Source organism: Neomonachus schauinslandi, chromosome 7, assembly GCF_002201575.2.
Source record: "Neomonachus schauinslandi chromosome 7, ASM220157v2, whole genome shotgun sequence".
Lineage (NCBI taxonomy): Eukaryota > Metazoa > Chordata > Mammalia > Carnivora > Phocidae > Neomonachus > Neomonachus schauinslandi.
This window is the reverse complement of record NC_058409.1, coordinates 81,577,780-81,590,151: the sequence shown is the minus strand read 5'-3', so window position 1 is coordinate 81,590,151 and position 12,372 is coordinate 81,577,780. Positions and strand designations below refer to the sequence as shown.

The following is a 12,372-nucleotide window of genomic DNA, read 5'->3' as shown; positions in this document are numbered from 1 at the left end:
CAGTGATTTCTTAGACAGCCATATAATCTGATGTTTCTATTTGAGATAAATAAAAAGTTTAATATCACTGATTTGAAATTAATACAGTAACTGCGTTTAAGGGATGCCTGGTTGGCTCAGTCAGTTAAGCGTCTGCCTTTAGCTCAGGTCATGTTCCCAGGGTCCTGGGATCAAGTCCCACATCGGGCTCCCTGCTCAGCAGAGAGCCTGCTTCTCCCTCTGCCTGCTGCTCCCCCTGCTTGTGCGCGCTCTCTCTCTCTCTGACAAAATCTTTTAAAAAATTGTGTTTAAGGGGCACCTGGGTGGCTCAGTCATTAAGCGTCTGCCTTCAGCTCAGGTCATGGTCCCAGGGTCCTGGGCTCGAGCCCCACATTGGGCTCCCTGTTGGGCGGGAAGCCTGCTTCTCCCACTCCCCCTGCTTGTGTTCCCTCTCTCGCTGTGTCTCTCTGTCAAATAAATATCTTTAAAAAAAAATTGTGTTTAAAATGCTTTCATTCCTTATTATGACCAGCCACTTAAGAAACGGTACGACAGTGGGCCTAAAAGATTCAGGAGAAACATGAGGACAAGGAAAGGCAAGACCCAGAGAAAGGAGTTGAGTTGAGGTGAAGTGACAGATGGAAAGGGGAGAGGAAAACAAATGGCTTGCAGAGAAAGAGGGATTCTGGCAGAGGTTGGGAAAGGAAGCAGAGGATGCCTAGTTACATAGGTAAAGAAAGAACCAGAGAAAGTTTGGAAATCTAAGTAAAATTACTTTTATTATGGCTGGCTTTTCCCTTTGTGAATTTTAGCACGCTTTTTGAAATACTAACTAGCTTTTCTGCTATTCAGAATTCTTCCACTCTTCTTTGTGTGTTAGCCCTCTGGGACTTAATTTCATTTCACCTTTTATGATGAAACTTCATTCAAGGTTAGATGATTCAGAATTCAAGTTATATGTATTACTTCTATTTTTTCCTATTTTCTTACATAACACGATACACATACGCATAATGAAATTTTCATAAGTGATCTGTCTGATGGATTTAATTTAGTCTTCAATCATACTCTTGTGAATTTCTCTTTTATGCTCTTTGAAATGAATCCTCAAATTAACTATATCTGTTAATTTAAAGGATTTATTTAGAAATGAAATAAAGTTTGACAGAATGGAAAGACTTTACTTTCAGAGAACGGAAACTTTTTTTGGTGATAGGACCAAAGAATTAATTGTATGTGTATGAAACAACTACTTTGTTTTCAATTATGTGTACTTATTACTTAATTGATCCCAGATTTAGTGCTTAAATAGATTCTTTGGTTTTATTTTGAGTATATTATTGATTTTGTTGTAGTGAAAAGAGTATGGGGCTCATATGTAACCTTGGGCAAGTTACTTTAACTTATCTACTTCTTCATTAGTAAAATAGAAACCATACCTGCCCATTTATCTCACTGAGTGAGTGTACAAATGTGTATGTGTACTAGAAAATACTTTATAAATATTATTGCTAAATACATCTATGATTGTTACATTAGTAGATTGCTTTTAGATTCACCCTTCCGTTAATTAAAGGATGAGCAGATGCAGAATAGACTAATTCTTCTGTTTCATTTAGATTATCCAAATATTGAATTTCAATAAACTAAAGCATTATTAGTCAAAGAAACTTGGTCAGCAAATTACAAGGAAGTGGTTAAGTTATACCCAGCCTATCATAGATCTTTTTAATAGGGACAAAATATCTGTGCCATTAGTTCTGGACCAATGTCTTTCCCTTTCACAATACTTTTAATGCATAATTTATAAATCTCTTTTTATCAACCAGTCTGACTTTTCCAAACCCAGACTAACATTAAGCAAGATAGAATGAGCAAAAATCAGGGAAGGTCAAATAAGCCATCAAATGATCAGATTCTCATTGGACGCTAATGGAATTCTAGACTTTTAGAAAATGATTAGTTATGAATTTCAATGCCCTTGTTGACAAAGGGTCAGTTTTTATAAAATTATGGTAAAATCTTAATGAGATTTTTAAAGCACTGTGTTGGATTATTATCTCCATAAAAACTATACATAGTTCATATTAAGTCTTACATGAACATTTTTGCTGAAATGATAATGACATCATGGCTATGATCTTTAAAAGAGCCTTATCTTTTAGAGATATACTAAAATATTTGCTGATAAATGTGATGTTTTATAAGTGGATGGGGTTATTGATGAAACAAGGTTGGCCATGAATTAGCAATTATTGAAACTAAATGATTGGCAAATGGAGGTTTATTTTACTAGTTTGTCTTCTATTGTATATTTTTGAAATATTTTTTAATAAAAAGCTAAAAGAAGAGAGGGGGGTAGGGGGATGGGTGAAATAGATGAAGGGATTAAGAGAATTAAGAGGTACAAACTTCCAGTTATTATAGTAATAATATTGTTATAATGTGGTAGGTGACTGGACTACATTTATCATGGTGAGCATTGGATATATAGAATTGTTGAATCACTATGTTGTACACTTGAAACTGATATAACATTGTATGTCAACTATACTTCAATAATAAAAAAGCTAAAAATTAAATTTCAGTGCTTTGTGCTTCTGATTTAATGAAATAATTATATCATGCTAATTTAAAGTCAGAGTTGTATTAGCAAATATGAGGTCTTGAATAATCCTTGTTTTTCTCATGATATATAAAATCAGTATTTATTATATCTCTCTACTGAAAATATATCAGGCATCTAATTAAGACTTAGCTTCAGATGTTTGGAGGAAATCTTATTTGTAATAATTAAGTGTAATTTTTAGTCATATTTTTGGTTCCTTTCCATGTGAACTACGTAAGAATGGCATATATAGAATGTAATAATTCAGTGACTGTATTAATATAGTGATTACATTTGCATCAAATGTTAAACATTTGTCCTCCTCACCAAATTGTTTATAAACTCCATGAAGGCAGTCTGTATGTCTTAACTGTTGTGTGGTACAGTGTATGTGGCATATAGCATGGGCCCAGTAAATATTGTTGTCTGATCATGGTTTAAAAGAAAATGATTTTAAATAATCTGCCTTTAGATTTCTTTTAAAAATCTATTAAAGGTATGAAATTTTTATTAAATGAAGAGCACCGTGGTGAAGGTCTTAACTGAAATGACTTATAAAGCAAATCTATACTAAGTGTTTTGTCTCCATAATTATTTCCTGTTAATGTGACAATTGCCATTTTTTTGGTGTTTTTTTGCAATATTGTTTCACAGAAGGCTTTCTAGTCCACTAATTGTGAAAGATATACAGAAAAGTAAAGGAAGATGAAAATGAAAATGAAAGATCTTTTGTAGATCTTCAAGATTTGATGAACAAATGGAGAAATTTTTATTGTGTTCCATTTTTAAAGATCCTATCCGTATAATGTGTATTTACTGGGTATTTAAATAAAAGTTATTCCATTTCGGGCGCCTGGGTGGCTCAGTTGGTTAAGCGACTGCCTTCGGCTCAGGTCATGATCCTGGAGTCCCTGGATCGAGTCCCGCATCGGGCTCCCTGCTCGGCAGGGAGTCTGCTTCGTCCTCTGACCCTATCCCCTCTCATATGTTCTCTCTCTCTCATTCTCTCTCTCTCAAATAAATAAAATCTTTAAAAAAAAAAAAGTTATTCCATTTGGGATTTTCACTATCGCAGTACTTGACATACTCACTGTCAGTTGTCAGGTGTGGGTGCTCACTGATTCTGGTGTGTGGCTGTGCCTCACCAAGGCGACATGGACTCTGCTGTGGCTACAGCCTTCTGACCAGCTTCTTTGAAGCCAAACTATCCATTTGGCTGGTCCTGTGTATACCTGCTGGACTTTGCTGTACAACTTTCCCTTCATCACCCTTCTCTTAGAGCCTTTAATGAATGGCTCCATTAGTCATGGGCCTGCAGTATGTTTTAGCTCTACATTTCTTATATTACCAATAAAACAGATTCCTTCATTATCAAGTCAAAACCATTCTGCCTGGCTTTCAGCCCTTCATAATCTGGTTACGTCTTCAACCTTGGTTTTCAGATCTAGTCAGAAGGCCTTGGGAAACTGAACTGAACTAAACTGGGATGCAATGTACAGACTGAAATACTCCCAGGAATCTCTCTGGTAGTTGTGGGAGCCAGACCTGTTCCTATACAGCCTTTAGCTTCTGCTCTTAGAGGCAGGGACTATACCTTATCTTCATACTGTGTTAGTACTTAACATGAGGTGACCTGCCCTCCTCTCATGCTCTCTCTCTCAAATAAATAAATAAAATCTTTAAAAAAAAAAAAAGGGATTTAAGAAACTGAGCAACTCTGAATGAAATAAGCCCTTCATTAAATACTCTATAAACATGACTTTTTTATTTTTAAAGATAGTGCTGATTTAGTAGACTGGGGTAGTCATTTACTACTGGGGTCACTTCTCTTCTGCTTTCTTAAACCCATAATCCATTCAAATGGTTACTCCCAAATGGTTCCTCAAACAACCAAACTCTATTCCACCTGGCTCCTGCCTGGCATCCATATGGCTTTTCTTGTCTGGTGAATCTTACTAAACTGGAACACATGGAAATGTTTTGCCCTTCGGTTATAATGCTCAGTTAGAACCCCACCTAAGCAGATTGCTTTATGCTGGCTCTGTTTTGCATTCAGAAGATGAGGGCACCGCACAGGCCCACTGACCACTTTGGCTGTAAGAGATGAAAAAAATAATCAAAGGTTAGCATTCCTCCTGAAAAATTCCCTAGGAAGTAGACTCGTGATGCCCTTGATCCCTGTTGCTCTTTTTCCCTGAGTTAGAGAGAAAGCCTTGAATGGGTTCTGAGGTCTTGAGTGGGATTTACCAGGGACGCCGCTAATTTCCCCACTGTGGTTTTCCTGTCCACTCCAGATTTTCTTTGAAAATCCCATCCTTAGCTTCATGAAGCCATTTGTCTCATTCTTTGACGCTTGGAACAAATAAGATAAACAATTCACATTTTCTTGGCATTAGAAGGATTTGTTGTTTTTCAGTACTGAACCAACAAGCCATTAACGTGCATCAAAACAGTACTTCAGGTATTCATTACTTTTTATTTTTGGGGCTTCTGTGGTATGCCAGGTCCTGTGCCCAGCACTGGGGGTAGAGTAGTAAATGGGATAGATGGGGAGACCAAATATGAATTTAAGAAACAAAACAAATGATCGTAGTGGAAAAAAAAGAGAGAGGCAAACCAAGAAACAGACTCTTAACTACAGAGAATAAACCGATGGTTACCAGAGGGGAGGTGGGGGGGGAAGATGGGTTAAATAGGGGATGCGGAATAAGGAGAGCACTTGTGATGAGCACCAGGTGATATATGGAAGTGTTGAGTCACTAAACTGTACACCTGAAACTCTTATTACACTGTATGTTAACTAACTGGATTTTAAATAAAAACTTAAAAAAGACCCCCAAAATAGGACTGTTTCTGGATTGATTCTGTAAGAATCATTAAGAAAACTTATTAAAAGTATGTATCTCTAGGTCCTGGATTACTAGGTTTGGGTGAAATATTTTTTTAAGTTTTTTGAGCAAGGTCAAGAAATAGTTTTATATTAGTACACTCATGTACATTCTATAATGCCAGCAGTATAGCCATGTCCAAAGGGTGCTCTACCTTTTTAGAATTAGTACTACAAATTCCTTTCATTCCCAGGTATCTGATGAAGACAGATCTCTCCTCCCACATTCCAAGGAAACATTTAAGTGTTAAAATAAGAATAAAATTGCATCTCTTCATTGAGAATCCTGAAATTTATGTAAAAGCTTCTCCCATCCTTACTTTTTTTTTTTTTTTATTCTAATCCTTTCTAGATGAGGGCATTTTCTTGGATTACCAGTTTCTACTTCTGTGGCTTTGTAATTCACTACTATTAATCCTGCTTCTTTAACAGTTCTGAATTAGATTACTCCAGCCCTCTCCTATGCATCCCTCTTTTGGGAGGGTTCTCAGAATATACAAGACTATCACAGTGGTGGCATCACACCTCTCCTACCTGCAGAGATGAAAAAAGTAATCAAGGGTAGCCCTTCTCTTCATCCTTCACCCTAGCACTTCACCCATTGTGCCTTGATCTCTGCCACTCTACTTCTTTGGGGCTGAAGGGAAGGCCTTGAATTTGCTCTTGCATTTGAGTGAGATTAGCACCATGAAATGAATCACAACCTAGTTTGTATAAGGTAAAGAACATGTGTTTTAAAACCTAAAAGACTGAAGTTTAAGCCCCACCTTTTTTTGCCACCTTGTAGTTGTGTAATTTCGGGGAAGTCCGTCTCTAATAGGCTTATGTTAGTCACCTATGAAATGGAAGTAAGGATACCTCTTACAGCTGTAATGAAGATTCCAGATGATGCAGAGAGAGGACTTAGCTTGGCATAGGGTAAGGCCTTGATAAAGTAGGCATTTTTATTTTCTAGCTGTTTTATCACCTACTCCTCTTCAACTCTGGCTGCAAGGACCCCAAATCTTTACTGAGTATGAGCTGTGTGCAGAGACTGAATACACAGTCCAAAATCACATTTATAAACAGCTACTTTCCAAGCAAAATTAGTGACTCTGTACTGCTCATCTTCTGCTCTTTCTCTTCCAGTCAAGAGTTTTTTAGTCATATATGGCCATCTCCACCACAGTGACTATTACACTTCTCCCCTATATCAGAATTTTTTAGGCCTATTATTTCTACCTCCTGGAGATGTTTCTCTCTTGTCCCCATGTTAGATCTCACAAGAAAGATATCTGATGAGTGCAGCTCCCAAGAGTTTATGAGAAACAGCATCCTCTTCCTTTTTCCCTTTGCTCCCTGAATTACTGGTTTTCATTTGCTTCTAGATTAGCCACTGGAGAAGGCCCCCTTAAGATTCACAAACCGAAGCTCTACTAGAATCTTTGTGCATGTTTGTATTATTTAGGCTTTTCATGGTTCTCTCAACTCTGAAGACACAACCAACATTCCTTACCACCAATGCTTTTCTCATCGTAACACTAAATGCACCTGCATCCTCTTTATGCAGGAGTAAAAGTGTAGCTTTTAGAATACCAATTTAGGGATATGGTCCTTCTCTACCTCTGCCGTGTGAGGAGATAACACTATTGAATCTGAGTTCATCTTCCTCTTTCTCTCCATCACAGCTTTGACTAAAAGATCAAAATTTGCTTTGCAAGCTGATCTCATTCTCCCCTTCTTTTATGATGTTTCTTTCCAAAACCTGAGCTACATTTCTGTTTGCCTACCAGTTCCTGTCTGCTGCCTGGTTTTCCCAGTCTTTGAGTATATATGATCCTTCAAGGCCAACCATTCCAGGTTGGAGTCTAGTTTTGTTTTGTTTTGTTTTTGGGTTTTTTCCCCCCCCAAGCAGGCTCCATGCCCAGTGTGGAGCGCAACATGGGGCTCGAATTCACGACCGTGAGACTGAACAGACTGAGCCACCCAGGCATCCCCCAAGTTGGAGCTTTTTAGCATTCTTCCATAGTATATGGTTTTTTAAACAAATGGTGATAGGACAATTGGATGTTTGTATGCAGAAAAATGAACACTTTGCACTATTCAACAAATTAACTCCTAGAGCACCATAGACCTAAATGTTAGAGCTAAGATCACCATTAAGAAAATGAAAAGACAAGGCACAGAATGGAAAAAAATATTTATGAAACAAATATCTGATAAAGGACTTTGTATCCAGAGTATATAAAGAGCTCTTACAACTTAATAAGACAACCCAGTTTTTAAAATGTGTAAAAAATGAAACTTACATGACTCAGAAATTCTTCTAGATATTTATCCAAGAGAAATGAAAATGTATGTCCATACAAAGTATTGTATGTGGATGATCACAGCAGCATTCTTTATCAAAGCCCAAACTGGAGACAATCCAAATATTTATCGTCTGGTGAACAGATAAAAGGTATTGTCACTATATAATGGAATTCTGCTCAGCAACAAAATGAGCCAACAACTGATACATGTAGCAGCAAGGATGAACCTCCAAAACATTATGCTAGTGAAAGAAGCTAGAAACAAAAGACTGCTTATGGTATAATTATTTTTATATGGAATTTCTAGAAAAAGCAAAAGTACAGTGATGGAAAGCAGATCACTGGTTCCCTGGGGTGGGAGCTGTGTTTGACTGCATATGGGCAAAAGGATAAAGAGAATTTTGGGGGTGGTGCAATGGAAGCACTCTAAAACTGGATTGTGGTGATGGTTGCAGAGCTGTACAAGTTAATAAAACTCAATGAATTATGCCTTCAAATGAGTGAATTTTATAGTATATAAATTATAACTCAATCAAGCTGTTTAAAAAATTGTCCATAGCACTTGGGTTATGAGATAGCTACCCAGTTTTTGCTTCTTCTGTCCCCAAGAAGATGACATAATCCCTTGTCCCTTCAGCAGTATTTCTCAAGCTTCTGGTGCATAAGAATCACCTGAGGGGGTGCCTGGCTGGCTCAGTCCATAAAGCATGAGACTCTTGATCTTAGGGTTGTGCGTTTGAGCCCCATATTGGGTATAGAGCTTACTTATAAATAAATAGATTGGAAAAAAAAATCATCTGGGGATCTTATTAAAATGCAGATTAGGATTCAGTAGGTCTGTGGTGGGGTCTGAGATTTTGCATTTTTTTTTTTTTTAAAGATTTTATTTATTTATTTGAGAGAGAGAGAATGAGAGACAGAGAGCACGAGAGGGAAGAGGGCAGAGGGAGAAGCAGACCCCCTGCTGAGCAGGGAGCCCGATGCGGGACTCGATCCCGGGGCTCCAGGATCATGACCTGAGCCGAAGGCAGTCGCCCAACCAACTGAGCCACCCAGGCGCCCGAGATTTTGCATTTTTAATAAGTTCCAAGTGATGCCAGTGCTGTTGGTTTGAGGACTGCACTTTGAATGAAAGGCCTTGGAACTTGTTCATAACCCAGGCTGCATGCACATTAGACTGTCTTGGGGAGCTTTTCGAATAAAATTGATGCAGCTCTCTGCCAGAAATTAAATTGGGAAGCTCTTCAGGTGATTCTGATGTGCAGTCAGGCTGAGAACCGTAACAAAATGGGATTCTTTTTACCATAGTGGATCAATAATAAACTTCTACCTATGTCTCCCTCACTCTCATCCCACAGTTTAGCCCATAACCTAGAGCCCCCAAATTATGATCAGAATCTCTTGGAATAAGTAGGTGAGTAAGCTAGCACACTTTGACTACACTTTTTTTTGAATTATTTTCTTACATGTGGCAACCCCTTAGTCCTGGCTAAGAATTAGAATACAGAAGAAAGGAGAACATGCAGTGATTATGATGATAATAGCTAAAATGCATTGAGCAATTACAATGTACCTTGCACTGTTCAAAACATTTTACATGCATTATCTACCCTCATATTTTACCCTGTGAGCTAGGTACTAGTATCTTCTCTGTTGTATAGAAGGAACAAAGTATAGAGAGATGAAATGACTTGCTTAAAATCACACAGCTAATAAGTGGCCCACCTGGGATTTGAAAAGAGGCAGTCAAGCTGCAGGGTCTCAGAGAAGCTGACACTCACCAGTACCTGCCTCTTGTTTTTGCCAGACGTTTAGCCTCCAATTTCTAACTGATTTTCTATCCTTGGGAATGGAACCAGACCCCACCCAAATCTTCAAGGCCCTTTTATTAGTCTTCTAAAACACACCCAAGCCTACTAGTGTTTCTGTACCCCAAGGACTTACTCGGTCTTGCTTGACTTATGTTGATGCTGGGGGCTCCTCTGAGCTCTCTTATTTTGATTGCTTGAGCTGAACGAGAGAGACCCGCAAACCAAATTTTTAATACCCTTTTTTCTTCTCTGTGAAAGATTTAACACCTTGTACCTGAGCTTTCTTGTGTCCTAAATCCTTATCTGAGTTCCTCTTCCTTCCTTGACAACAGATGCAGGAAAGGCTAGATGTTAGAGTGAGACTGGGCAGGGTATTTAACAAACTGACCACATGTATTTAACCTCTGTTAGCCCCCACCCCCTTTTTAAATAAATAGAAATTGGTTTCCATTGGGGTTTCAGGTGATTTTAGTGCCTGCAATATTCTTTGTTAACATAATGTTTTTAGAAAGCTGAGTGTCAGGAAAGCCCATTTTTAATTTATCAATGGCACCCTTAGTCTTAATATGCTAAAGCATACTTTACTTTTGAGCAGAATTAATCTTTTATCAGATGTACCATGGATGCTGTTGGTTTCATTATTTTAGGAAAATGTTCTTGTGATTGTTTTAGAATTAATGCTACCCACATACCTTTGTTTTCCAATATCTATTCAGAATAGATAAGGAAGATACAAAGAGTCACCCATAATAAAGCTAATGCAAAGGAGATTTGTCTCTGCTGTTTGAAAAACTAACAAAGGTGTTTAACTTGTTGATTTCATCTTGACTGCGAGGAAAGTGAATCTGAAATTAAGCCTGTGGTAGAGAATATTTGGACCTTCTTTTACAAATTACCGCTTTGTGGAACAGTGAAGAAAATTTTAGCACAATTACAAGAGGATAATTTTATACATTGAAATTTTCCAGAGGTTGGGGGGAGACAAAAAAGCAATTTCACTCTGCCCTTTGTTTAAAGCAGGGTCAGGTAGAAATGTCAAAAGCTGTCAAGGTAACTTCTTTGCAACACTTTTCACACGCCTACGAGTCACTCAAGAGCTTTTTAAAAATACAGATTCTTTGGCCTCACCCTTTTTGGTTCTGAAGTTTTAATAAACTCCTCAGGGGATTCTAATATGTATTACATTAGTCAGGGTTCTCTCGAGAAACAGAATCTGTATGAGGGTGTGTGTGTTTCTATAAAGCGATTATTGTAAGGAATTGGCTCACACGTTTATGGAAGCCAAGAAGTTCCAAAATCTGAGGCTGCAAATCTGGAGACACAGGAAAGCTGATGATAGAGTTCTGATTGGAGTCTAAAGGCCTAAGAACCAGTAGAGCCAACAGTGTAAGTTCCAGCCCAAGTCTGAGTCTGAAGGTAGGAGACTGCTGTCTCAGCTTGAAGATAGCCAGGTAGAGAGAGAAAGAGCAAGAAAGAGAGAGAGGGAGTGAACAAATTCTCCTTTACTCAACTTTTTTGTTCCATTCAGACCTCAAATGGATTGGATGAGGCCCACTCACATTGGGGAGAACAGAATGCTTTACTCAGTTTACCATTTCAAATGGTAAACTCATCAGAAATATCCTCACAGTCACACCCAAGAATACTGTTTAATCAAATATTTGGGCACCCCATGGTATAGTCAAGTTGACACATAGAATTAATCACCACACTACCCAAATTAAAAGAATCTGAAGCCATGAGGGGCGAAATTGGATTTCCTTGGAAGAAACACTTGAAAGGAGAAACCTTATAAAGAGAACTTTGTTGCATTTTAGGAACCAGTTAGATAATTTGCATTATAAAAAATGTTCAGACTTGGCAAGTCCTTAGAGGCAGAAAGTTGCCAGGGGTTGAAGGCAAGGGGTGGAGTAGGCGAGTGACTGCTAATGGACATGGGGTTTCTTTGGGAGTGATGAGCATGTTCTGGAATTAGATATTGGTGATGTTTGCACAACCTTGTGGATATGCTAAAAACCACTGAACTGTACCCTTTGAAAAGGTGAATTTTATAGTATGAGAATTATATGTCAGTAGAATATTTATATGTTGAGAGAGATTGGATAGGAAGAAGTTATGGTAGAGACGTTGACATCTTTGAAATACTGAATGGAGAACTGGGTGTTATACGCAACAATGAATCATGGATCCCTACATCAAAAACTAATGATGTAATGTATGGTGATTAACATAACAGAATAATAATTAAAAAAATGTTTTCTATGAAGAAGTAAAAAAAAATGGGGTGATAGAGAAAAGGGGATGTGAGATGAAGGGAGACTATTTTTTAACTGCAGGAGATGGGTCCCTGGCTGGCTCAGTAACAAGAGCATGAGACTTGTGATCTTGGGGTTGTGAGTTTGAGCTCCACGTTGGGTGTAGAGATTAAATAAATAAACTTAAAAAAACTCAGAGGAGATATTGCTGCATGTTTATAGACAGATTCAAATGCTCCGATGGAAAGGGAAATATTAATGATGCAAGATAGGGCAGAGGGAATTTGCAGGACCAAATCCTTAAACTGACTGGAATAGCACCTTGAATAACGTTCTTCACGTCCTTTCCCTAGGTGACAGACCAGTCGGTGAAAGCATTTGCTGAGCACTGTCCTGAACTTCAGTACGTTGGCTTCATGGGTTGTTCAGTTACTTCTAAAGGAGTCATTCACCTCACCAAGGTAGGTGCCGTGGCTCCATCTCCTTAGCGTTTCTCTTCCTTCCTTCCTTCCTTCCTTCCTTCCTTCCTTCCTTCCTTCCT

At 38.2% G+C, this 12,372-nt stretch overlaps 1 protein-coding gene across 1 annotated transcript in view; it reads left to right on the top strand.

Annotated features, from left to right (window-relative positions):
* Positions 1-12,372, top strand: part of FBXL17 (F-box and leucine rich repeat protein 17) — a 509,105-nt gene that overhangs the window by 149,626 nt on the left and 347,107 nt on the right. Inside the window, exon 5 of the mRNA XM_021701497.2 lies at positions 12,185-12,292. Coding sequence (XP_021557172.1) covers positions 12,185-12,292 — 108 coding nt within the window. The remainder of the gene's footprint in view (positions 1-12,184; positions 12,293-12,372) is intronic.